Below are 27670 nucleotides of genomic sequence, written 5' to 3' on the forward strand. Positions count from 1 at the left end.
CCAAATCTCTGCTGAAACTGCTATGAAGCAGATCACAAAAAAAAAACAAAAAAAAAAAAACAGACATTGTTTAAGAGAAATTTTAATGCAACACTTTTGTGGGTATAGAGATACATGTTTGTAAAATTGTACTGTAGATTATCTCTGTACTATGAATTCTATGAAATGTGTAAATGAATAACATGGCTCTATAATTGAAAATGTAAGATTGTAAACAATTTTGTAACACTCATTCAAGTTTGATTGGCGCCTAGAGTGGATGCTACCAGAGGAAGGCCAGCGCACCATGAAGGCTTTCCCACCCCCATAACTACATTTGCTATTTGAACTTAATAAAAAGCGACTCAGACACTTTTCTTGATATAACAAACCATTGAAGTATTTTTGTCTTTTTCTTACAAAGCTATAGAGAAAAGAAAATATAAACAAACTTGGTTAAAGCAGAAGACCCCACTCGGCGAGAGTCTTTTAAACATGCTGTGTCAAAGCCACATTCCGAAAAATATAGTGAGGCACCGGGCCAAACTCTATTAGACAGGCCCAGGGGATATGCCAACCAGAAACATGGTAGGAGTTAACATCCTGATGTCGAAATCAACACTGATGTAGAGATCTTTCAACCAGATCACACAACATTTAAACAAGATATTTGTGAGGATATTTATGGGAAATAACAAGGTTACGAACAGAAAACTCTTTAAAATCAAAGATTTGAACACAATCAATATTCCCAACAAACTGGTAATCACAAGTAATAAACAAAAATGCAAACTTTTGTGATTTTGGCTTTAAATTAATAAATGTACAGATAAATACATCAAGTAAAGAAATTCATGAACAATCAATGACAAACAGAAAAGAGGAATTATTAAGCATGAAGCATCAGGATTGTACAGTGACCATTTGGTCGGTGCATAGCTTCATGCACTTTTCTTTTCACATAACTTTTACCTTTTTTTTATTGAAAGTTCAATATTTTAAATCCCAAACAAATTCAAGCTGTTTATCTAATTAGTCACACACCTGTTTAGTCCCAATCCTGTTTCACATTGGCTCATCACATAGTGTGTGCATGGAGATGATCTCACTTTCGCTATTAAATAAGGCTATGTTTAAAAAAATAATAATTTATGCAACCCCAAGCGAGGTTTAAGTGATTTCCATTAATGATGTTTTCCAACCACATTTCGTCCATAGTTGACATTTCAGCCCTATCCTTCGAGGTTTTGATAATTTGTTAAAGGTTTCTTAACTCAGTTTCGGTAATTCTAAATCTCCTTAGTTGTTTTCTTTGCTGAATGCCTGGCATTGTATTAGGAATGACTGCAGTACATAAAACAGTTTCTCTTCTTCGTGAATGTGCTGTGGTTTCAAAGATTACTAGCAATAGTAAAACTCTTCCCACAGTTTCAGAACTAAAACGGCTTCTCTCCTGTATGAACACGCTTATGTCTTTGACGAGAACTAGCAGTAGTAAAACTTTTCCCACAGTGTGAGCAGTGATACGGCTTCTCTCCTGTGTGGATGCGCTGGTGTTTTCGTAGGTCACCAGCACTGGTAAAACTTTTCCCACACTGTGAGCACTGATACGGCTTCTCCCCAGTGTGAATGCGCTGATGTCTTTGGAGAGAACCAAAAGTGTTAAAACTCTTCCCACACTGTGAGCAGTGATACGGCTTTTCCCCAGTGTGAATGCGCTGGTGTGTTTGGAGATGACTAGCAGTAGTAAAACTCTTTCCACACTGTGAGCAGTGATATGGCTTCTCTCCTGTGTGAATACGTTGGTGTATTTCGAAATAACTAGCAGTGGTAAAACCCTTCCCACACTGTGAGCAGTGATACGGCTTCTCTCCTGTGTGAATGCGCTGGTGTATTTGGAAATAGCTAGCAGTAGTAAAACTTTTCCCACACTGTGAGCAGTGATACGGCTTTTCTCCCGTGTGAATGCGCTGGTGTATTTGAAAGCAGCCAGCAGTATTAAAACTCTTCTCACACTGTGAGCAATGATACGGCTTCTCTCCCGTGTGAATGCGTTGGTGTATTTGGAAATAGCTAGCAGTAGCAAAACTCTTCCCACACTGTGAGCAGTGATACGGCTTCTCTCCTGTGTGAATGCGCTGGTGTGTTTGGAGACAGCTAGCAGTAGTAAAACTCTTTCCACACTGTAAGCAGTGATACAGCTTCTCTCTAGTGTGAATGCGCTGGTGCGTTTGGAGAGAACGAAAAGTGGTAAAACTCTTCCCACACTGTAAGCAGGGATACGACTTCTCCCCAGTGTGAACGCACTGGTGTCTTTCCAGATTACTTGAGTTTCTTTTCCCACAACTTGAGCACTGGTTCTTCATTCCTTTGTGAATTACCTTCGGACCAGATATTGCTTTCTTACGACTTGTCATATTTAAAGTACCTTTAAAAGGCCATCTCTTGATGTGATTGTGAAGGTAAATTTTAGGGGCACTGGACACCCCAGCATCAGGGAAAGTTTGGAGTTGTCTGTCTCTAAAGCAAAGTGGAAAAAAAAAAAAACTGTGATAACATTCTTTGGCATTGTCCCAATAAAAATAAACTTCTTTTCAATTTACTTAAAACATATTAGATAATTATCTAATGATACATTATGCAAGATTACAGTTTGTTTATGGGCAATAAGTTGGTAATATGCAATATAAAATACTATCAATTGACAAAAGTATCATTTGCGGGTCTGAAGGGCCAATCAAAGGGGGTGTGGCCTGATGTATGGAACACTGAGTACACATTACATGACATCAAAAAGAAATACCAAAAGCTGGTTTCTAGGTATCTCTAGCTGCAACTGCTTGCAACAGTTTTTTTTCCAGTGGGTGTTGTTCTTTCCTAAATAAGGCCTTGTTCTAATCTAATCATCAGGACTGACTGTCCAGAGTGTTATTTTAAAGTTGTTAGAACAGATTTGTCTCTGTTAGGACTGGCAGCCCAAATCTGACACATTATCCACCTATCTACAGTGGACTTTGTGGTACAGACACAGGAGGCTCTCATGTAGAATGATATTTCCTCATACATTTCTGTATATTCCCTTCCAAAGTGCTATAAGACATTTCACTTTCCTCTGTACAGAAGACTATTGTTCAATTCCACATTTCCTGGTAGATGGCTACGCTGACCGTGGACCTGATAAAACACAGTGTACCAACACCAGTAGATAATATGGCTACCCAAACCACCACTGACTGTGCAAACTTTACACTAGACCTTCAGCAATTTGGATTTTTGCCTTTTCTCTCTTCCTTCAGACTCCGGCACCTCGATTTCCAAATGAAATGCAAAATTTAGTTTTGTCTAAAAAGAGGACTTTGCCTCACTGTGCAACAGTCCAGGACTTTTTGTCCTTAGCCCAGGTAAGATGCCTCTGACCAGTTATCTCTGGTTCAAGAGTGGCTTGAAATGCGACAGTTGTAGCCCATGTCCTGGATACATGGTAAGAAAGAGATTTTAAGTTCCTTGTCTACAGTCACTAGTCTCCAAGTGGAGACACTTTGTGACTGTGGCTACTCTATCAACAAGTGAGCGCCCAGTCAAAATTAGGTAAAATCAATGAGGTCAACAACCCAGAGTGACGGACAAAGATTGGAAGGCAACACTGGAACTGGCTAACATCGGTGTTCATGAGTCTACAGTACGTAATACATTGAAAAAGCAGGGTGTGTATGGGATGACACCACAAAGGAAGCTGCTACTTACTAAAAAAAGAACACACTTGAACTTATCCAGAGCGACTTTTTTTTTAACATTGGAGCATTTGTGGGTAAAGGGCCTTGCTCAAGCTCCCAACAGTGGCAACTTTAGTGGTGCTGGAGTTTGTACCTGGGGCCCTCTGATCCATAGTTCATTGCCTTAACCACTGAGCTACACTAAGCCACTGACCATGGTATGGTGGAGGAAACATCACGATTTGGGACTGCTTTAAAGCTGAATTACCAAAGTTAAAAAAATATTAAAAATAATAATAATAAATCTGGGCCCGTATTTACTAAGCATTGCAGAGTAGGAAATCGCTTCTAAATAAGGGCAGTGGTAGCTCAAAGGGTTAGGGCACTAAGTTACTGATCGGAAGATCGGCGGTTCAATCGCCAGCTCCACCAGGTTGCCACTATTTGGCCCTTGAGCAAGGTCCTCAACCCTAATTGCTTCAGGGGCGCTGGATTATGCCTGACCCTGCAACCCTCAAAACCCAAGTGGAAATTATACATTCCGGCAACACAGCATGTCAATGACATATAATATAAAAAAAAAAAAAAAAAGTGTTTATGGAAACTGTATGTCTCAAAGAGGCGGCTTTAAACTTTAAACTGTGTACTTGGGTTTTCAATACAAAAACCACATAGACTTAACATTGAGACAAACTTCTGACAGATTCTAGGGCAGAGCAAGAAATTTGCTGAAATATAAAATTGACTACATTTAAAGAGGCTTGCAAGCTGTGTCAGAAGATACCTTGCAAGAGGGTCAAATTTGAGGTGTCCAAATTTGCTCCACTGACAATACGACGTACTCCCCGCTGAAACAGGAAGTGCTTACAGTGGCATTTCCTAACTTTGGTTCCCATTGTCATAATATAGTTAGCATCATGCTAACAACATGCTAATCATGCTGAATTAAAAGCTACATCAGCACTTTAATGTTGCTTTTTACAGAGAAATAAAGAGAACATTGTAATAATGAAAGCAAAAAAATTGAAAATTGAAAAAGCAAAAAAAATAAAAAAAATGCACCTCCTTAGTTTTTTTTTTTTTTTTTGGTGGGATCACAGGGCCAGGTAAATTTGACAAGCTTCATTCCCTTATTAAATAAAATAAATCATCTTTAAAAAACAAGTACTTGGGTAATCTTTGTGGGAGATGCAGCATGAGGTGAAGGTAGAGGTGGCAAAGGTCAAACAAAGAGCATATGAGGACTGGTATGCTAGGCTGGACAGTAAGAAGGGAAAGGTGGATCTGTACAGGTTGGCAAGGCAGAGAGATAGAGATGGGAAGGATATGCAGCAGGTTAGAGTGATTAAAGATAGAGATGGAAATGTACTGACAGATGCCAGGGGTGTAATGAGAAGCTGGAAGGAGTACTTTGAGGAGTTGATGAATGAGGAAAACCAAAGAGAACAAAGAGTGTAAGAGGTGACTGTTGTGGAACAGGAAGTAGCAAATATTAGTAAAAGTGAGGTGAGAAGGGCATTGAAGAGGATGATGACATAGCTGTGGAGGTATGGAAGTGCTTAGGAGAGGTGGCAGTAGAGTTTTTGTCTAGTTTGTATAACAAGATTTTGGAGAGTGAGAGGATTCCAGAGGAATGGAGAAGTGTGTTGGTGCTGATTTTTAAGAACAAGGGAGATGTGCAAGGCTAATGAGCCATACAATGAAGCTGTGGGAAAGAGTAGTGGAAGCTAGCTTAGGGGCAGAGGTGAGCATTTGTGAGCAGCAATATGATTTTATGCCTAGAAAGAGTACATCAGATGCAGTATTTGCTTTGAGTATGCTGGCGGAGAAGTACAGAGAAGGTAATAGAGAGTTGCATTGTGTCTTTGTAGATTTAGAGAAAGCGTACGACAGGGTGCGGAGAGAGGAGCGGTGGTGCTGTAAAAGGAAGTCTGGAGTGCCAGAGCAGTATGTTAAAGTGGTGCAGGACATGTATGAAAGCGCTAAGACAGTGGTGAGATGTGCTATAGGTGTGACAGAAGAGTTTAAGGTGTAGGTGGGTCTGCATCAAGGATCGGCTCTAAGCCCCTTTTTGTTTGCTCTGGTGATGGACAGGATGACAGATGAGGTAAGACAGGAGAGGAATTCCGCAGCAATACGAAATACATGTGTGTGAATGAGAGGAACCCAAGAGGAACAGTGAGGCTACAGGGAGCAGAGGTAAAGAAGGTGCAAAATTTTAAGTACTTAGGGTCAACGGTCCAGAGCAACGGAGAGTGTTCAAAGGAGATGAAGAGGCGGGTACAGGAAGGTTAGAATGGGTGGAGAAAAGTGTCAGGTGTGCTGTGCAATAAAAGAGTATCGGTGAGAATGAAAGGAAAGGTGTACAGGACAGTGGTGAGACCAGCAATGCCAGCAATGCTTTACGGCTTAGAGACAGTGGCACTGAAACAAAGACAGGAGGCAGAGCTAGAGGTAGCAGAGCTGAAGATGTTGAGGTTCTCTTTGGGAGTGACAAGGATGGACAGGATCAAGAATGAGTTCATCAGAGGGACAACCCATGTTAGATGTTTTGGAGATAAAGTCAGAGAGGCCAGATTGAGGTGGTTTGATCATGTTCAGAGAAGAGACTGTGAATATATCGGTAGACGGATGCTGAGGTTGGAACTGCAAGACAGGAGATCTAGAGGAAGACCAAAGAGGAGATTTATGGATGCATTGAGAGAGGACATGAAGTTAGTTGGTGTGAGAGAAGAGAATGCAGAGGAAAGGGTTAGATTGAGGCAGATGATTCGCTGTGGCGACCCCAGAAAGGGAACAGCCGAAAGACAAAGAAGAAGAAAACTTGGGTAATCTTTGTGTATTATTAAATATTTGTTTGACAATAAAGAAAAAAATCAGGGAGGGGGGAAAAAAATACCTTTCTGTAACCGAGGATCTTCTTATTTTCTTTCGTCTTTGCAGATGGAGGCACTTTACACCCTGGACATTTATGTTCAACTGTTCAGAAGTTGTTCACATCCAGGGTGACTTGGAAAAACCTGCAAAGAGATACAAATGCTAATTATTTGTAAACCTGCGAAACCTGAGAGACCAGACCTTAGAGTCTAAAGATTTGCTCTTTTTTTTTTTTGACTTTTACTCATGTATTGAAGACACAGTAGCATTGGGGTAGTGGGAGAATCTCATTCCACCACTGTGGAGCCGAGACCTTAAAACAGTGAGATCACACCAGCACAGGGAATATCTGTAACTGTTTCATTCAAACTCATTACCAGATAACTGTTCACACACATTTCTCCTCTTCTCATATCTGTGAAAAGAAATCCTGTGATGAACACGGCTGACCTTTCACCTGTAGACCTGTAAAGCTAACAAACATTCTTTTGTCACAGGTCTGCTAACAGGTTAATGTTTATGGAACATATTTGCCATTTACCTTTAACTGAGGAGGTGCTAATGGACTGCTTTGAAACAACTGATTGGCAAAGGATGGAGCTGATGGCAAGATCAACGAATAGACTAACACTTTTATAGGCTATATCAGTTAGTGCATTGACGATATTGTTCCTAAATCTATCATTTCGCAAATCAATTTCGAAGATTATCGACCAGTGGCACTAACATCAGTCATCATGAAGTGCTTCAAGCGGCTCCCGCTTCAATCCCACAGATTTCAGCTAGATCTTTTTTTTTTTTTTTTTTTGGCAACGAAATTCATTTGCCAATAATAGTTGTCACAAGTTTGCCAGTGTTTGCCACTAGCGGTACATTCCCTAAAACATTCAAATGAATAATGAAAAGAATGCCACTACTGATAAACATGTTCACCACTGGTTACCACCATTAGCAGCAAAATCCCAGCCATCTGGTAGGTTTTCCAGTAAAGGCAAACACTGGCCTAAGGGTTCCCATGAATTAAATGTCTGGCAACATTGGAAGTATTCACAGTTTGCAACAGAGACTTTTTATTAACACTTGTTATTCTATTAACTTATTCATTTATTTAACTACTTTTCTGCATTTACACAACTACCCCACTTTATCAATTCTTTCCCACCCCATTTTTAACACTATTTTCACTAAGTATGTGGATCATGGTTCAATGTCTTGCAAAGACTGTTCAAATAAAATAGGGTAAGTTAGTAAATTAGCTTGTAGTTTTGCAGACATGGTGTTATTTCACGTTAAAAATGTTTGCCAAAGACACGGGAGATTGTGTGCAATGTGGTTTCTTACATAATAAAAACTGCTATCTTTACATACACACATTTTAAGCTAACGTTTAATTTCATGCTGAAAAAAATAATGTTTGGAAAATTATTTCGTATGGAACCACTGATTAAAAACAATTATGTAAAGCTCACAAATATTTAAATAAAACCTAGCTCTCTTTCAACTTAACGCACCTCAGACACAACAAGCTTACAGTTCTAATTCTCATCAAACAGTCTCTGTAAAAAAAAAATCCGCCAGTAACATCTTCCTTTAGAGGCGATTAGAGACATCACACAGCAAAGCCAGAAGCAAAATATTAGCGCTTAGGATACATAGGAAATAAAACGTTGAAGCAAATGAACAGCGCGTGAGAGCAGGGTAACACGTAAAAAACACACAGCCTCTGCTTCTTCTTCTTCTGCAACAGTTTCGTCTTCTTTGTTGTATTTTGACAGTTGGCAAACAACGAAATGGTGCATTACCGCCACCAACTGGTAAGGAGTATGAATCAGGGTTTTTACATTCATTAATCTAAAACCAAATCAAAAATTAATTAATCAATTAAAATATTGTGACAAAGGCTTGTATGTAAAAAATTGTCAGCTCATCTAATTTTCCAAATTTACTTTCTGGATTTCCACTGCTTTCTTCCCTCTGTAAAGTTACAGCATTTTCCCCTGTAAATTATCAAGGTTTAATATTGAAGAATTTTATTTGTCACATACATGGTTGTACAGGTATAACAGTAGTGAAATGCAATTGCAACAAACTCAAGTTCCAGAAGCAACTCTCACCACATCCACTGTCATCTAAACCATGTCTAGATGGCGTGTCCTACGTAACCTCTTTACGTTATTCACCTCACCGCCCTAAATGATCTTAAGGTGTTTTAAATCAGTTTCTTGGAATTCCAGTTGTCACTCCCCACCTTATTTCACTTCTTCCAATATTCTTGCTTTCACATTCTTGCAAATTTCTATGTTCTTCTGTTTTGCATATTATCAACAAGCTTCCATTCTTTAAAATCCTATCTATTTCGACCTCTCCTAGTTTCTTTTTCAGTTTTCTAGACAGTACAGATATGTTTATTTAACTTTTGCAATTTAACACTTATTTTAAACTTTTCCATCTCAACCTTCTTACGAAAAACCTGTCTGTCTTCCTCCTTCCTTGACATCTACACCACACGCTGCATCCCTCTCACACACACTTCACACTCCTGCCATCTGGAAAAAGGTACCGAAGCATTCGGGCACACACATCCAGACTGTGCAACAGCTTTTTTCCACAAGCCATCCGTCTCCTCAACAAAAAGGGACTGAACTGATAAACACACACACACACACACACACATACACAAACATTATCACTCAGCTTAACTCAACTACATCAATACATCAAAACATTGAGACTGGACTGACTAATCAACACAAGCGCAGACACACTGACCTACACAACCAAACTATCGTACACACATCTGTAAATGCCTCACTGTTTATCTCTTCTGCACAATATTCATTACTTTTTGCACAAATCTCAATTCTTGCTGCTATGTTTTTTTTTATTTTATGTTCTAATATGTCGTTGTTGTCGCACTGTCACTTTGTTGTTGCTCGTTTGCACATATGCACGTGCACTTTATGTTGTCTGTTGTCTGGAAAAAACCTGTATATAGTCTTTGTTAGTTAGTCTTAAGTTAGTTTTTGTTAATTTATTTTGTAATTTATGTTAGGAATATCTGTCTTGTCTCTGCTAGCCAGCTAACTAGGCCTCTTAGTTAGCTAGTTTACAGTAGCTTCTCTGTTAATTTATGTTGTAAGTTTATGTTGCATGTAGCACCTTGGTCCTGGAGGAACGTTGTTTCGTTTCACTGTGTACTAACTGTATATGGTTGAAGTGACAATAAAGCCGACTTGAACTTGAACTTGAACCAAGCTGTTATTCTACAATCCCCTATTGTTACTTTAGCTAGCAGATGAGCTTTTTTCTTGAGTACTCTTCTTGTAGCGACTTGAGTCAAGTTGCTCGAGTCTATGTCTTCCCTATCATATTGTGGCGTGGGCGGAGTGGCGGCTGACATCCATCATGCACTGCGGGGGGTTTTCAATGTGTTCACCCTGTTAGGGAAGGGTGTTTGGGTTAGTGGCTTCAGCCAGGGGTGTGTGTTAAGGAGTGTGTGTGACCTGTTGAATGTACTCCAGTTAATGTCAAGGCTGAATTGGATGTGGTTCTCGTGTGAATGTGTTGCTCATGCAATATAGTGCTGTGTGAATAAAGTACTCTTAGCCATTGCATTGGGCAGCAATTAAGCTCACTCATCTCTCCAACATCCTTTCCGACGGTAAAACGCTACAGTATTTTGCCTGGCTCATCTTGATCCACTCACAAACCAGTTAATGCCACATAGTAGATTAAGCTGTAAGTACTTACATTAAATCTGTGCAATCTGCAGCGCCAGCTAATGTTCCCATAATGTTTTTTTGATGTTTTAACTTCAATTTATTATTTATTTTACATATCCATCCTTTCAACTATTGTTAGTCAAAAGCAAAACAATCAGTCTGTAAAATAAATAATCAGTCCATGGTTTTGTTGATTACTTGTTTAATTGTTTATAACACAAGCCGTTTATATTTGACACTCAAAACAAATTTGGGAACACAAAGTAGCCTAATTTGCATGTCTTTGGACTGTGGGAGGAAACCAGAGGACCTTGAGAAAACCCACCATGCAAACAGACCTGGTAATCAACCCCAGAGGTACAAGGTTATAGTGCTAACTACTGTCACTAACCGCGCTGCCTCTAGATAAAAATCACTGCATCAATAAAAATAAAGAGGATTTTTAAACGTATGTCATTAGTGCATGCTTAACTCAAATTGCATTGCTATATTCTACTGTTCAATGCTGAAAAATTCTGTAATGATTATTAAAATAAAACCTAAAAATTACCATTAAATTACCTTTTAAATTTTCATTGAGTTATACAGAATATTCCGAGATGTTTTTGTTGAATAGCTCCCCCTGAAGTTTTTCCGGAGGCGTGGTTAAGGTGGCTTGTGTAGAACCTTCACTAAAAACATACAAATATAAATGCAAAGAGCAGAGACATTATAACTAAGCATTAGTAAACCATTTTAGACAAAATATACTCTAAATTCTCCTTTCACATTAAGCAAACAAGCTTATTACATTTACATTTAGGCATTTGGCAGACGCTCTTATCCGGTGTGGAGTGCCTACTAAAGTAACTTCGGGCTTAGGGCTGTACAGCTGCAGAAAATTTAACATAACACGGTGCATTCTGAAAGATGTAGTTAAATACAACTAACGATATACACAACATTTCCTCCCCTCTTATTTTTAAAAAAATGAAAGTATAACAAAGTTTCACATTGACATTCTATATATATATATATATATATATATATATATATATATATATATGAATAAAGTCACAAATTTAATATCCAAAATTACAGAAAATTGTTTATTGTGATGTCGTTGAGGCCCATATAAGCAATGCACGGGCAAAGGGAACCATCTTTCTTGCCTACGAAGAAGAATCCAGCTCCTGCCAGAGAAGAAGAAGGGCAAATCATTCCTGCAGCGAGGGATTCCGTTATGTACTGATCCATGGCTTGGCGTTCCTTGGGTGACAGAGAGTAAAGACGGCCCTTGGGGGGGTGAGTTCCGGTGGCTCCTCTGTGGGAACGGGGTCAAGGCATGGCATGGTGGTGGCGCGTAAAAATGACGTGGAACAAGATGGGCTCCAGGCTACCATCAAGTTCCTGACCCAATTAATGTGCGGGTTGTGTTGGGTTAACCAGGGGAGGCCTAGGACAACCATGGCATGTGATCCCTTCATGATAAACAGCGACGTCTGTTCCAAGGGGTTGCCGGAGACCCTTAGACCAATGAGACGGGTTCTGTGGGTGATAGATGGGAGCGGACTCCCGTCGAGGGCCTGGACCTTAAGGTGGTTCTCCAAGGACAGCGCAGTAATACCAAAAGTTTTTTGCGAAGCCGCATTCAGCAGGTTGAGATCCGAACCCGAGTCAACCAGTGCCTGCACAAGGTGGGTCTGTTGCTCATAAATGAGAAGAATGTGAAGCAGGTGACGTTGCTCTGGGAGCCTTCTTGGAGTCCCGCCCTCTAGTGCTCCCAGCTGAACTAGAACAAGCGACCCTTTTGCTGGACAGTTCTTGAGCAGGTGTCCTGGTTTTCCACAGTAAAAGCAGGCCCCTTCCACTCGGCGGCGGAGACGCTCTTCTGGGGTGATGCGGGTTCTGCCCAGTTGCATGGGTTCCTCCTGGGGTTCAACTCGTAAAGGTGGAGGTCCGAGCAGAGGCGGCAGAGTCCTGGGTGAAGAAAACCGGGCCAGCTTACGTCTCTCTGCCGTGGCATGAGCGGTCAAACACCCTCTTCATTTCTCTGGCGAAGTCCTCGTAATTGGAACAGCAGGGGTCGTGGGCATCCCAAAGCGCGGTGCTCTATTCCCGGGCGTGTCCTGACAGAAGCGTGAGGCCACCTTGGATCGTTCGGTTGGAAAGGCGGAGGTTTGGAGCTCGAAGATCAGGGAACACTGAGATGGGAAGGAGCGGCAGGTACCTGGATCTCCCTCGTAGGTGGAAGGGGCGGGGAGGCGTGGTTCCTGCTGCACGTGGGGGTTTGCTCCTTGCGGTAGGGAGAGTTGGAGCCTCTGGAGCTGGGACGTGACGTCAGCGAGAGACTGCTTTGTGCTGAGCAGTTCCTGTTGATGAGTTCCAAGCAGAGCACCTTGACTCTCCAATGCCGCTCTCATACGGTCAGAAGCGGCTGGATCCATAGCTGGCTGGATTATTCTGTCACGAGCGAAAGGCAGAACAATATGAATCCAAGCGCGGATAATGACTGTATCGAGATGTGGGGCGTGGTTGGAGGCGTGAGCGAGGGTCGAATGCCGTAAGTCTGTCAGCGAAGCGTCAAAACGAAAACACGAAGCGAGAGCCGTGGTCAAAAGAAAAGCGCAAGGTCAAAACCGGGAAGACAAGCAGCGAGGCAAAGCAAAACCAAAAGGACGAGAGACAGGAGCCGTAAATCATAGGGGGAAGCGTGAGTCGAAACCGGGAGATCAAAAGGCAGGCGAACAATCAATATCGGCAGGCAAAAAAATCTATAACAAGAAAAAACAAAGCCAGGTCGTAACGTAAAAGACAATGAAAGAAAACGTGAGAGAATCGAGGTATAAATACACAGAATAATCCAGCGATCTGAGCAGCGTGCAGCACGTGCTTAAATCACTGGAATAATCAGCGGAGGAGATGAGAAACAGGTGTGTAGACGGGGCGGAAATGGGGGCGTGGGAAAGGATGCATGACAGGCTGGGGGAAAACATGGGCACATGGGTAAAGTAACAGCGTGGAGGAAAAAAAGAAATACGAGGCAGACAGGGCATAAATCATGACATCTTCACATGATTAAGAATTAAACTTTAAAATCTTTGTTTGTGATTATGTCTTCAGAAATGTCCCCAGACCAAGGTCTTTAATCTATTTAATGATAACTATAATTTTTTGGCCTTAGTTGTGTATCTAAAACAGCACACACACCTAACAGAAGGAAAGTGTCAGCAGGAAATGTCCTGCTGCTCCAAATGCTAAAGTCATCAGAATTATTTAAATCACACTCAGAGCAGATAAAGAAGGTTGACCAGAGTGGTGTACATCAATAATAATAATAATAATAATAATAATAATAATAATCTATAAGTATCAGGTTTAAAAGCCAAGTCCTCTGTGTACTCCTCGTGTGCAGCGTTATGAGCCTCTATAGAGAAATCCTTACGGAATCAAAGAGAGTGAGACAGTGAGAACTAGTTAACATAAAATAATCCAGTGTTCATCTAAGACTTCTGCAGAAGGACTGGAGGGATTAAAACTCTACACTATAACCTAAGATCAGAAGTTAGATACATCATAAATAAACTCCCACCATGACTTTTGTCTTTTCCGGGGCTGAACTTTGCTCCTGATAGTTTGACTTGCAGCACAAATAAACGTGACATGCAAGCGAACAAACAGGTCAGGACACTTTTGAGGTTTTAAACCTTACACTCTGAATGTCGAGGAACAGTCAGTCTCATCCTCAGCTGGAGGTTCCGTGGGAGAGCCGCACCGAAGGATTTGAGGTGAGTCTGCCTGAATCATTTACTATTGCTGCACTATTATAATTTATGGGGAGTACAGGCAGGGGAGAGTGTGTTCAGTCAGCTTAACACATATCTTTACACACACACATTAAATATAAAAGTAGACAAGTCCCGCTAGAGTCTGTTTTTAAGTAAATTTGAACATGAGATCTCAAATCTCTAAAGATCAATATTATAATTATATGGAAGAGATTATTTACAGTCTCTGGGAGGTTTACGTAATAACATTCACCTCTGACTTGCTCATGATGCGATTAAATTCAAATTCTATACAATTCTATATACAGTGCTGTGAAAAGGGTTTTGCCTCCAATTTTTTTTCACACTTAAATGACTTCATCATAAAACAAATTTTAATATTGCACAAAGATAATGTGAAAAAAATACAACATGCATTTATACACATACTATAATTTTAAGACTTTTCTTAAATAAAGACATCTTTCTTTGATAATTTTTATTTATTTATTTATGTTTAGCAAATCGCTCACTCACTGTCTATACCACTAAATCCTGCATACAGGGTCACGGGGGGCCTGGAGCCTAGCCTAGGAGACCAGGTACACCCTGGACAGAGCACCAATCCATCACAGGGCATACACACACACTATGTTTAAATTAATAAAGTTTTCAAACTGGGAATGCCAGTTAGCCTAATGTACTTGTCTTTGGACTGTGGGAGGAAACCGGAATACCCGGAGGAAACCCACTAAGCATGGGGGGAACATGCAAAATCCATAGGAGAGTATATATATATATATATATATATATATATATATACTGAGAACATTCAATCTCCTTAAACGTCTATGTATATAAGCATAAATAATTTTTGGGATTGAGGGTAGACTACTTTAAACCCCATCTTACCTTAAGTCTTACCTTTAGGGGATTATTTTGCCTTAAAGCTATAAGGGTAGCTCCTTACTTATTATAAGAAATTCTGAGGTGGGCACTGCTGCCTTACTGGATATCGGCGGGCTAATTGGTTCTCATTTCCTATCGGAACAACGGGTGATGGTAGTTTCCTAGTAGATGGGGAATCCCGGGTCTTGATAGGATCAGTGATGGAGGTCACAGAAGCAAAGGAGTTGTTACATATTTGATCAGCCACATCAGTCCTTCCAGGGAGGTCAGTGCATACACTGCCTCCAATCAGCAACTGATCAGTATGTCTCCTCCAGAGAAGGTTTCCAGTAGTTCTAACCATATACGACACAGGATCGTATATGGTCATGGTGGGCCTGATCTCTGACAACAACGAGTCAGCCTACCTGAAGGAGATTGGGAATCTGGAGAACTGGTGCCAGGGGAACAACCTCCTTCTAAACGTCAATAAGACAAAGGAGTTGATAGTGGACTTCCGCACTAAGCAGGAGAGGAACTACCAGACTCCCGTCATCAATAAGAGCCCAGTGGAGAAAGTGGAGAGCTTTAAATACCTCGGTGTTCACATCACGCAGGACCTGTCATGGTCCTGTTACATCAACATCATGGTGAAAAAGTCCCGACAGCGTCTCTACCACCTTAGACGCTTGAGAGACTTTAGACTGCCCTCCAAGGTGCTCAGGAACTTTTACTCCTGCACCATAGAGAGCATCCTGACGGGAAACATCTCAACCTGGTTCGGGAACAACACCATGCAGGACAAACAAGCTCTACAGAGGGTGGTGGGATCAGCCGAGCGCATCCTCATACCGAGCTCCCTGACCTGCACTTGATCTACAGCAAGCGGTGCTGGTCCAAGGCCAGGAAGATTGTGAAGGACCTCAGCCACCCCAGCAATGGACTGTTCATTCTGCTGAGGTCAAAAAAGCATTTCCACTCCGTGAAGACCAACACAGAGAGACTGAGAAGAAGATTTTTCCCGCAGGCAATATGGTCTCTTAATCAGTACACCACACAGTACCATTTTGCACATACAGTGGTTAATCAATCGGAATGTAGGTCCTACCGTCGCCGCGCTCGGCGGTACCGTTTGGCTTTGTGCGTTTGCTGGCTTTTACCGTTGAGTGGCGCTATATAACTACAGGCTGACGCCTCATGCCTTAGTTCATTCTCTGCTGGATTAATGAGACACAGAGTTTTAGAACTGCACGTAGTAGCGGATAAAATCAAGTAAAACATTGTAGTTAAACAAATTTATAATCACAGAACTAAAATGACGATACAACTGTAGAATTTAAATTTAATTAAATCTTATTAGGATCAAATTTAAACAAAATAAATGTTAACACAGTGAGCCTTTAAATTTTATCACGTATAATTAGAAAAGACGCCTGTAGGGTTTTGTGTCGTCTTATATCTTGTGTTCTTTAAATTTATAGTAGATTTATTAACTAAAATAAATGACCATAAAAATTATAACATTGTCAGGACGTTTTACTGCGTCAGCTGATGTCGGTCATTCAGCCCTGCTTGTGTTTGTGCGTTATTATAAGAATGAAATGCAGTAGACTGTTATGATCTGTAGCGGATTCGACCCATGTTGCACGGGCGGCACCATAAAGCACGGACACGGGGCGAGGTCTTACGGGAAAAGGGTAATTTATTTAGGTAAAATGGGGAAGGAAAGTGTTGAAGGAGGGAGAAAGGAAAGAATGGGATAAAGGTTGTGCATGTGCAGTTCCGGGGGCTGTGCCACACTGGCATGCGGGCACACAGCTGATGCTAAGTGTTGGTGCGAGTGGCAGAACTGGGCACGCTCCTGCACGCTCCCTCGTGACGGCGCTTCTCCCGCTGTCGATGGCCGGCGCGAGTTCTCGCTGACGCAAAAACCTAACCACACTTTTCCTTTTCGGCAGCAGGGCTGCGAGGGCGGGCACGGTGCGGGAGTGAAGATGCCGCGGGAGCTCGCGCAGCTCTTTCTCGCGCTGTCCTCAGCGCGGAGATCAAAGGGCGGAATTCTAGTGCCCTTGTTTAAAGTCCCTGGGGCGCGTCACATCTCCCCACTGACATGCTTTTTTTTATATTCTCCATTACATCACGTACTTCCCAGACCTCAGACAAACCTCCGCGCCTTGCTTTTATAATGCGGAGCAAGCCCGAGATCATATTAATGTTAATTATCGCCAGCCGGCACAAATAGGCGGCCCGCCTATTCAGGGAGCCTACGGAGTGAGGGAGTAGTTATAGTAGATTTGGGCGTACACCCATCACACGCGCACGCCGTGGCAGATCATCATAATTGTCCTAAACTTGTATTTCATAAGGTTTTCCGAGCGGTGGTACAGCGCAACGGGGGTCATTATTTACTATTAAACATTAAACGAATTTACAAAACTTAATGCGTGCAATTAAGCGCTGATTCTACGTAGGAAAGTAAAGAAGAGGATCCTGATGCTCAACATTCCGGAGACCAAACCCCATTTAAATTAAATTAACAAATATTGCATGTAAATAACAATAGCCCACGTTTAAAAAAGCATTTTTATTTAGATTATAAAAATATAATCCTGCATCTGTTTTAGGTGTTCCAGCTGCCACTGTTCTAAAATTCAAATTAAATCAAATCTTATTAGGATCAAATTTAAGCACAATAAATGTTAACACAGTGAGCCTTTTGATTTTATCACTTGTAATTAGAAAAAAAGCGTGTATGGATTTGTGTCATCTTATTTCTTGTGTTCTTTAAATTTATAGTAGATTTATTAACTGAAATAAATGACCATAACATTAAAACAGCGTTAGGACGTTCTACTGCGTCAGCAGATGTCGGTCTTTCAGCCCCGCTTGTGTTTTTGCGTTATTATAAGAATGAAATGCAGTAGACTGTTATGATTTGTAACAAGTTCGACCCATGTTACTCAAACAACTCAGTTCAGGTGTAAGTAAATGGATAGAAAGTAAATGTCTGTGCTGTTTGGGGGAGGGAGGTGCTAATGATTTGGTCGGCTCTGTGTGTGTGTGTGTGTGTGGTGTGTGTGTGAGAGAGAGAGGGGTGTCGCGGTCGTTTTCAGTGAAACAAAGGCTCAGCTAAAAAATGTTAGGCACATCAGTCACTTAACCCCCAATAAAAGGTATTTGAGTGTTATGATAGTTGTAATATAACAGATGCGCACAGAATACTAAACCTAAACCAGGCACGGAGATTATTGAACCAAGATAGCCCCCATACCCGTTTAAAAAAAAAAAAATAAATAAATACCAAAGAATATTATTGTGTATAGACTGATTAAAAACAATGCAATTTATGCTATCATAAGGAAAATAACAAGTTCTTCCATTCCAATGATTAAAAAAGGTAACAATGTCAACTTTAGAATCTAGAATCCAGGAGATTAAAATTACACAAATTGAAATCACTGAAAGTCTCCAGAAGAGCCTCAGATTCAAGAGGTTTTTAAAGTGGGGAGAAGTGCATTTCAGTTCCTCTGAATGTATAGGTGAGAACAGCCGATTCACACCTGGGGAGGGTGAATAATTTGTATTTGAATGTTGTCTGGCATTGTAAAGCACTATAGTGACACTATAAGAACAACCCAGGATTAATAGGAATTCTTATACTGCATAAACATTATTTAGAACAAAAAAATTCCTCGCGCTCGGGAAAACTGGGTTGAGCGCTGGTTAGACTATAGGAAATTAAATCGGAGGGTTTTTATTTAGACTATTAAAAAAATAACCTGCGTCTATTTTTAGGCGTGCCAGCTGCCACTTTTTAGTTAGAAGTTTTCAATACAAAGCTTATAATGCCCACATGACATGACGGAATAAGGCACGGCTGGTGATGATTGGGGTTTGTTGGGTTACAGTGGATTTTACTACGCGGTGTGAGTGCAATGGCCATCCGTCTGCTCGCACTGACTCTGCTCTCCGCAGATGGCCGGCCCGGCCCCTCCCACCTCTCGCTCCTTTGAAGTCCGTGGGGCGCGTTCCATTTGCCCTGCTTGCATGCCGCACTTCCGCGTTGTTGCACGCGCGCTGCATACACAGCGCGTAGTAAAATCCACTGTAGCCCAACAAACCCCGAGTATTTTATAGCGCGGGGTGCAAGCCCGGGCAACGATAGCAACGATAGCTCACCAGTCATGTGTAATTCTGCGGTCCCGCTGCTTCGCATGTCTGAAGGGGAGGCCGCCTAACTAGTGAGCGAGGAGCGATATTGATTTGGGCGCACGCCGTGACAGGCTGAAAAAACTGTGTCAGATTAATGTGCAAAAAACTATATAATAAAACTATATAAGACTACATGCCTTTATAAGACTCAACTTTTATTTAAGCGCACTCACAATAACGAAAAAACGTTGTGATTTTGTAAGTGTTATGATTTTTTAAATGGTCAGAGTCAGTCTGCTTCCTATTTTCCTGACGTGCTCATAATCATTAGTCTACTTCTGCCGGTGCGCTCTGGAAAACTTCATGCATGCGGCTGAGCGCTGATTAAAACTAAATTAAATATAAGTAAATTAAAGAGGAGAATCACGATGCCGAGTCGAAGTCCTGAGCCCAAACCTCATTTAAATTAAATTAACAAATATTATAAGTAAAAAAAACAATAGCCCATGTTTAGAAACCGTTTATAAATTCTTTCCGACATGAGATGGCCCGGTGTTATGCGCAGAGCGCCGGGAGATTTCCTGAAGCTCCGAAATCACTGGGCATGTTTTCTAAATAGCCGCTATCTTTAATAACTGATGGAGGTTTTGAGCTGTATACACACGCATTCCTGCCTAAACAACTCTTAAAACTACACCTGTTACACAATAAACAGTAATATTTCAAACATTCTGCAGGCTGATATTTGGAGAAAGGAAAGAATAATTAATAAACCAGTTGTTGGGTCAAAATAACCCAACCAGGTGTTCATTTGTAAACTACATCTCATATGAGCCAACATGAGCAACCCAACAATGTGTTTAAAGTACCTGAAATAATCCAGAACTTAAATAACAATAAACCGATACAGAGATACGCTGTATAACGGTCACTGTTGTATTTACGGCAACGAGCGAAAATGTCACTTTGCGCCACCTGGCGGCCATTTTACGAATGACTTTGAAATGCAACTGATTTATTTTGGCCGCTGACGTTTTTACGCGGCGGTGAGCGCGACGGTAATAACCATTCCAATTGATCAACTACTGTACACACATATGGTTTTTGCATTCACTGTGTACATTCTGGACATACACTTACACTGGTGGCCACTGCACAACTACACATTTGTGGACATTAGTTAAATTACCCAATTACCCTATCACAAGTCACTTTAAATATGTCACTTTTAAGCATATTTGCACACCCCCTGGATGTTTTGTTACCTGTAAGCACAAGACACTTTATTTTAAGTTTATATTTTATTTTATTATTTCTTAGTTAAATTTACCTTATATTTTTTTCATATTTATTTCCTATTCATAGTCTTTTATTTTAAGGTCACAGGCAGTTGCCAAAGCATTTCACTGCATATTGTACTGTGTATGACTGTATAAAAAATTTTAATTTGAATATAAGGATCCACCTGGAACCCATTTCGGACCACTTCCATAGTTCCAACCCAGCACTGGTGATTCTGTCAAAAAGTTTCGTTCTTTGGCTCGTACTTGCCTTTGCTGTACCTGAGTTTTCTGTTATTGTAGGAAAGTTTCTTTGCGGGTTGCAGGCCTAAGCAGCTCGAAGCTTGTCCTGAGCTCTCAGTGGAACAACAAATAAGCTTGATACTTGCATGCAGAGTACCACGATAGAACAGCAAAAAGTTATGTACAGATGGAGCCACGCCAAATAGCCGCGGCTGTGTGAATGGCGTACGAATGGCGTATGGCTGCCCTATGCACGCCGTAGTCCCCCCTCCTTTTCCTTCGAGAAAGGCGTGTCAAGATTTCACAGTAAACACGCCCATTCAAGCCCTATTTATGCATTTACCTGGTGCCACCACTAGATGGCGCTTCGTTCTCAAGGACACGTTAACACAAGCAAGCAATTTAGCTGCGCTGAGTTGCATTCACGTGATTTTAACAACCCACCCCTACCCCCGCCGAACTGACGCTACCAAACTGCACTAGAGATGAAGATGGCGGCTTAAAGGACTATTCGCGGTAAGTGATGTTTTAATTTATAAAATTTGTTTGGGATTAGTTTACAGTTTATTTCCCAGGTTAGTTTTTTATTGGTCGTTTTGAAAATCACTGGCAGCACCAGCAGCGGTCAGATGTGACTTTAGATAATTTAATGATCTGTTTACCAAGTCTGGAGTTAACATTACAGCTTACTGTCAGTGTCACTCCTCTTTAACTAAAAAAGACACTAAAGCTTCGAAAATACTATTTATTTATTTATTTATTTATTTATTGGATTCAAGATGGCGCCGGTGAGGTCGGCTGCCGTCACGACTGCTCCGACCACCTTTTCTTTGTTTTTGTTCTTTAAGTTAGTTTACAGCGTTTTAAAACCGGCAAAATTACCACCATGGGGTACATTAGTTATGATAGAGACACTCTTGTTTCTATTGGTATACAATGTACTCACAATTCGACGTTTTTAACACCGGGTCCGAGCTGGCCGAGTGAGATCCTGAGGGACAAAAAAGGACGCGATGCGAAGCGGCGGCCCCGAGGGAAATGAGCCGGCGTCAGGAACAGGCTGAGAGCCCGGGCACACCGCACACCTCTGCCTAGCATCCTGCCCGCCAACGTCCAGTCAGGGCCAGGATAAAGTTCCAGAGAGACATTCGGGACTGCAATATCCTCTGCTTCACCGAGACATGGCTGAACCCAGCGGTGCCGGACCACGCCATCCAGCCGGCCGAGTTCTTTTCGGTTCACCGCTTGGACAGGACGCGGGACTCGGGGAAGTCAAGGGGAGGCGGCGTGTGTTTAATGGTGAACAGCAGCTGGTGCAACAGCGCGAGTGTTGTTCTTCTCACACGCTCCTGCACACCAAATCTGGAACTACTGTCCATCATGTGTCGTCCTTTTTACCTTCCTCGGGAGTTTACATCGGTCATAATCAGCGCCGTTTTTATTCCACCACAAGCGGACACGGACACTGCCTTATGCGAGCTGCATGAGGCACTCACACAACAACAAACACAACACCGGGACGCTGCGCTTATTGTGGCGGGGGATTTTAACAGTGCCAAACTTTTATCAGCACATCACCTGCCCCACCAGGGGCGAAAGGACACTGGACCACTGCTACACAACGGTCAAGGACGGCTACAAGGCACAATCTTGTCCACGGTTTGGTAAATCCGACCACGCCGCCATCTTCCTCATGCCAAAATACAAACAAAGGCTGAAACAGGAAGTTCCGGTTTAGAGGGAGGTCGCGCGCTGGACGGACCAATCGGTGGCCGCGTTACAGGATGCACTCGATGACGCAGACTGGGACATGTTCAGAAACAGCTCAGACGATGACGTCAGCGTGTTTACGGAAGCTGTTGTGGGATTCATCGGGAAACTAGCGGACGATACCGTAGAAAAAAAGGCTATTAAAACGTTTCCCAACCAGAAGCCGTGGGTGGATAAAACCATCCGCGACGCTCTGAGATCTCGCACCGCTGCCTACAACACGGGACTCGCGTCGGGGGACATGGAACCATATAAGGCTGCGTCATACAGCGTCCGGAAGGCGGTGAAAGAGGCGAAGCAGCGCTACGGGAGGAAACTAGAGTCACAACTCCAACAGAATGACTCTAGGAGCCTGTGGCAGGGATTAAGGACAATAACGGATTATAAAGCACCAACATCCGGTATGACGAACGCAGACGTGTCTCTGGCAGACGAGCTAAACACTTTCTATGCTCGCTTCGAGGCTGCAGCTAAAGACGCTAGCGATGCTAATGCTATCGGCGCTAACGGCTGCAGACAGGAAGTCACTGCCAGCATCGGAAAGCGCGTTCATCATCACCGAGCATGACGTGAGGAGAGCCTTCAAGAGAGTGAACACCAGGAAAGCAGCAGGACCAGACGGCATCTCAGGCCGTATTCTCAGAGCCTGCGCAGACCAGATAGCACCTGTGTTCACTGAGATATTCAACATCTCTTTATCTCAGTCGGTGATCCCCACATGCTTCAAAGAGTCCATTATTGTTCCTGTCCCAAAGACTCTGTTGCGGTCTGGGAAGCGATTCCGCTCCTTGAAGGCCAACACAGAGAGACTAAGGAGGAGCTTCTTCCCGCAGGCGATAAGGTCTCTTAACCACAACCACACCACTATGCAGAACTAACACAATCTTTTCATAATTGATCAAATCTATCAATCTTTTTACATCCATGAACACTATGGACAATTACACGCTCACCTTCCTTCATATCTACACTACATGTTGTACGTTTACGTCCTGGACCATTGCACAAAGACACTTTAATAACTTTGCCCACCTACCTTCACAACTACACTACATGTTCACGTTTACATCCTGGACCAGTGCACAAAGTCACTTTAATAACCTCTGCACAAAGACACTTTGTTCTATGCATATTTGCACATCCAGTACAGTATATTTCAATTTGTACAGTATATTTCTATTTTTATGCACATCATATTTCTATTTTTATTTTTAGTTCTATTTTTCCTAGCACATTTCTATTTTTATTTTTAGTTCTATTTTTTCCTAGTTTAATTTAATTTTTTTATTTAATTTCTATCGTATTCTTTTATTTATATTTATTTCTTATTTGTAAACTTTAATTCTCTTTTACGGTCAATGGCAGTCGTATAATGCATTTCACTACATTTCGTACTGTGTATGTTTGTGTATGTGACAAATAAAATTTGAATTTGATTATGTCCCTATTACAAAAGCTGCACTACCGGATTAAGAGTGTTTGGCTCTATAAAAATGCCTTTAGAGTCTGAGGCGTGTTGTCTGGATAAATTCAGCATTTATTTATTCTTTGGGTAAGAGGTAATCTGCAGGTTATATATGTGAATATAATGTGATGCAGTTCATGAAGGACACAAGCTGAGGATAGATGTACAGGAGCTAGCGAGCTAAACAGTCATAACCAGGTTTATATTTTTCTCAATTTGGCCGTGACTTTGCGCAGTAGCACGAGCGCTTAGTTACCGAGCTGAATATAAACTCTGAGGTGTGTATCAGTTAGGGAGGGGGGAGGTGTGTGGGGGGGGCTTCAGTACTCGGAAAGTTATAGTTTGGCTTCAGAGATGAACTAATATATACGAGTGCTATATCGCCTAACTTATTTGTATGAAAAGCGCATTAAGTAAATTCTCAGTTAATTTAATGCAGATGATAATACAGACAGACCGGGGTTAACACTAACAAAGTTCAATGGTTAAAGTTATCCCAGTTTATTTACATTCCAGAATTCCCCAAAACAGTATTTTACACACTCTGTGGTGTAGGTTTACTAATATCTTTTATATTTATTACAACTAGATATTCTGTAAAGTTTATTTATCTTTGTCTTCACTAAACCCTCCTGTTGTCTTGACGGATGACGGTTGGCCTTTTGGAGAACCTGGAGGAGCCTGAACAAGCTGTTGAGGGAGCTGTAGCAGGGATGACGTCACAGTGCAACAGCTTTAGAATGATGTTTGGTCAGGTCTACTGTATATTCTGAACATAGAATTGCAAAACGTCTGATACTTTAGGGGGGAAACAAAGAATTAAACAGTTCCATCTTTAATATTTTTTAAAAATGATATTTTAATATAAAAGAACCAGATAGAGACTGATAAGCAGCTGGTGTTATCCGGGTATTTTAATAACCTTTAAACCAAAATTAAACATGTTTTCACCTGTTTTATACAAACTATTGTTTTACCTTTCCCTAGTTTTGGAAAAATACATTTTATTTTTAAAGTCATGTGTGCGTGTTTTAATTGTTGGGGGATTGTTTGTGTATTTAAAAATACATTTACTTAAACCAACAACTTCAATGTGCAAAAAATGGGACCCGACGTTGTTTTAAATAGTCAAAGAGTTGGGCTATAAATAATGATAATAATAATAATAATAATTATTATTATAATAATAATTATTATTATTACTGGTTATAGAAACAAATGAAAACAACAGTTAAACACTTGATCATATGTATCTGTGCTAGTTTGTGTTTGTGATTATGTGACCCATAATCATTTTTTTCTCAGTATAAATTTTTTTTTAAGAACTTAGGTTTTTAAGAACTCCATCAAAAGAGCAAAGACAAACTTAGAAGGAGTGGAAGGTAAGAAACCTCAGTGGAGAATACTGACTATGACATGGTGCTAATTGCTCTGTGTGTGTGTGTTTTTGGCGGGGGGAGGGGTACTTCAGACTTACTTGTCTGTGCGCAAATGATTGTGTTAAACCAACGGAGAAATGCAGGAGCGCACACACACACCTCTCATCCACAAACGCTTTAACTGTTGTCTTCGTTGATTGTTGATTAAACCTATGAACACAGCTGTTCAGCATCAGTCCTAATCACAAGCGCAGGGTCTGTTTTTGTCCTTAATTAAAATACACCAATATGTTAATAATTTACACAATGATAACATGTTGTTTATGTTTAATGTTTATTTTGCGGGAAAAAGTAATAAGCAATATTTAAAATAAAACAAACCAGGAAGTAAGTGTTTCATACATTAAAGTCCTTTGTATAACCAAGTGCCCCAACAGACATAGCAACAGTGTGTGCACTGTGGGGGATTGGAAGGTGAACGAAGATAATCATTTACAAGACAAAAGACGTTCAGAGGTGACGTTAGGTGAGGCTAAAACGCCCCCCTGCCACGGATTGCCCCCATTACGCAATCGCTATCTTCAAAGAAAAGCCGCCGCCCCTTTTCGTTCAAACGCGTTAGCGAGTGTTTTTTCTTTTCCTACGCTCGGTTTTGTGAACACAGTTGCGTTCAGTAACACGATGGAATCAATAACCTAAACAGCAGCAACAACAACCATTATGATCACACTTTGTTGAATTTATATTGCTTAAATATTTCGCAGCTCTATCCTCTTTGCATTGCTACGTGTTTATTTACTTCCTTTTCGCACTTGGAAATAATATAATATCCAATCAAACATCACGTTATTAAAAGTAACGAATTTGTCACTACTCTTCTCTTATGCAGCACGGCTAAAAAGATAATAAAAATTACACCAAAGTGCTGCAGGTTTGGTGTCTGTGAGCTTTTCCTAATCAGAGTTACACGGGGGGCATTTTGTGGCTGCCCCAGTTACACTCTACTTAGATACTGCACAGAGGGGAGTTCACTTCTGTTCTCTTCATCCTAGCTTAATTTCATCTCATGAAATAATAGTAAGTTTTGGAAAGTCTGAGTTCATCTCCCCAGCCAGTGTTGTGTATGGACAGGGTAGCATCATGGCAGGATTGGTGTCATTTCTATGATCTTTTTAGCCGTGCTGCGTAAGAGAAGAGTAGTGACAAATTAATTACTTTCGTAACTAGACTATTTTGTCTGCAAGTGAAATACATCGATACGTTAATAATTTACACCACGATAACATTACTGCAGAAGGATCTAGAGACGTGACTTTGAGACGTTCACAGTATATTCGAACTGTAGACAGTGTTTATTCTGCAGAACATTACAAAACAGCCATGTCCAATAAAGCAGTGCATCTTTAATAAGCCACATTGGTTTCGAGTCAGTGGTAAAATTAACAAATGACTGAGAAGCCCCGTAAACTTGACCCTGACAATAATAGTCGATTGTTTTTATATTTATGTTTTATATATGTATATGTATATATATATATAATTTTATTTTTTTTTATGTTCAAATTAACGTTTCAGATTAGCCTTTATAATTTGTCTTGTCATCTGTTTACAGCATTGGCAGATTTTTTGATTGAGACCCATGGGTTACATTTAAATATTTATATTAGTAGTAGTAAGCCAGGCTTTAGTAACCTTGGATAAATCACAATATAAGCCCTTACCGCGCTCTCTCTCTCTCTCTCTCTCTCTCTCTCTCTCTCTCACACACACACACACACACACACACGTACAGTGCACACACAAACAAATAAAACATGAAATCGCGTAAAACCAAATGAAACTATGGCAAAAATATATAAGCAGTAAAAATTACAGTAGTATCCTGTAGGTGAGTCCTGTCCTGATACCAGGCGCTAACTCTCTGGAACTGTTTAGTTCTGTTTGTATTGTGTTCAAGTGTGAATGGTTATGGGGATTTAATCTGTCTCTGCTGCCGCATCTATTCACCGTAGTGATAAGTGATTAATCTCCCATCAGATCTTTGATGGGGGAACATTATGCTGGTTAAATGACTAAAGACATACTGATCCGTATGGACAGATATTTGTTCCAGATATTATGAGTTATTAATCGATTTGTTATGCCAATTTTTGACTATCAGCGGAAAAAAAACATCAGTGAAAACATCAAAAATATAATGAAAACAAACTCAAGCAGGAGTTAAATTTTAAGCTTTACTTTGCAGCAAAATATTATCTACCAGTGTATTAAACGGAAATAGATAAAATACACCGTACTGTAAAATACTGTACATAGCCCGCATTTGTATTCTGTACCTACAACGACCAGTATAGATAAATTACAGATGTTACCGTGTCTTTAAGTATTATTAAGGATGTCGTGAAAATTATGGCAATAGGTAGTTTTATAAATTGATTAATAAATTAATTTAATCA

General features: G+C 40.9%; 1 protein-coding gene across 1 annotated transcript; it reads right to left on the reverse strand.

Moving 5' to 3' along the window:
* Positions 1–1257: 1257 nt before the first annotated feature.
* Positions 1258–8293, reverse strand: LOC128516127 (zinc finger protein 239-like). Its single transcript, XM_053490434.1, has 2 exons — positions 6592–8293; positions 1258–2499 (listed from the first exon to the last, which is right to left on the reverse strand). The coding sequence occupies exon 2, from the start codon at positions 2394–2396 to the stop codon at positions 1416–1418; it is 981 nt and encodes a 326-aa protein (XP_053346409.1). The 5' UTR covers positions 2397–2499; positions 6592–8293; the 3' UTR covers positions 1258–1415.
* Positions 8294–27670: the final 19377 nt, after the last annotated feature.

The sequence above is a fragment of the Clarias gariepinus genome, chromosome 28, assembly GCF_024256425.1.
Source record: "Clarias gariepinus isolate MV-2021 ecotype Netherlands chromosome 28, CGAR_prim_01v2, whole genome shotgun sequence".
Lineage (NCBI taxonomy): Eukaryota > Metazoa > Chordata > Actinopteri > Siluriformes > Clariidae > Clarias > Clarias gariepinus.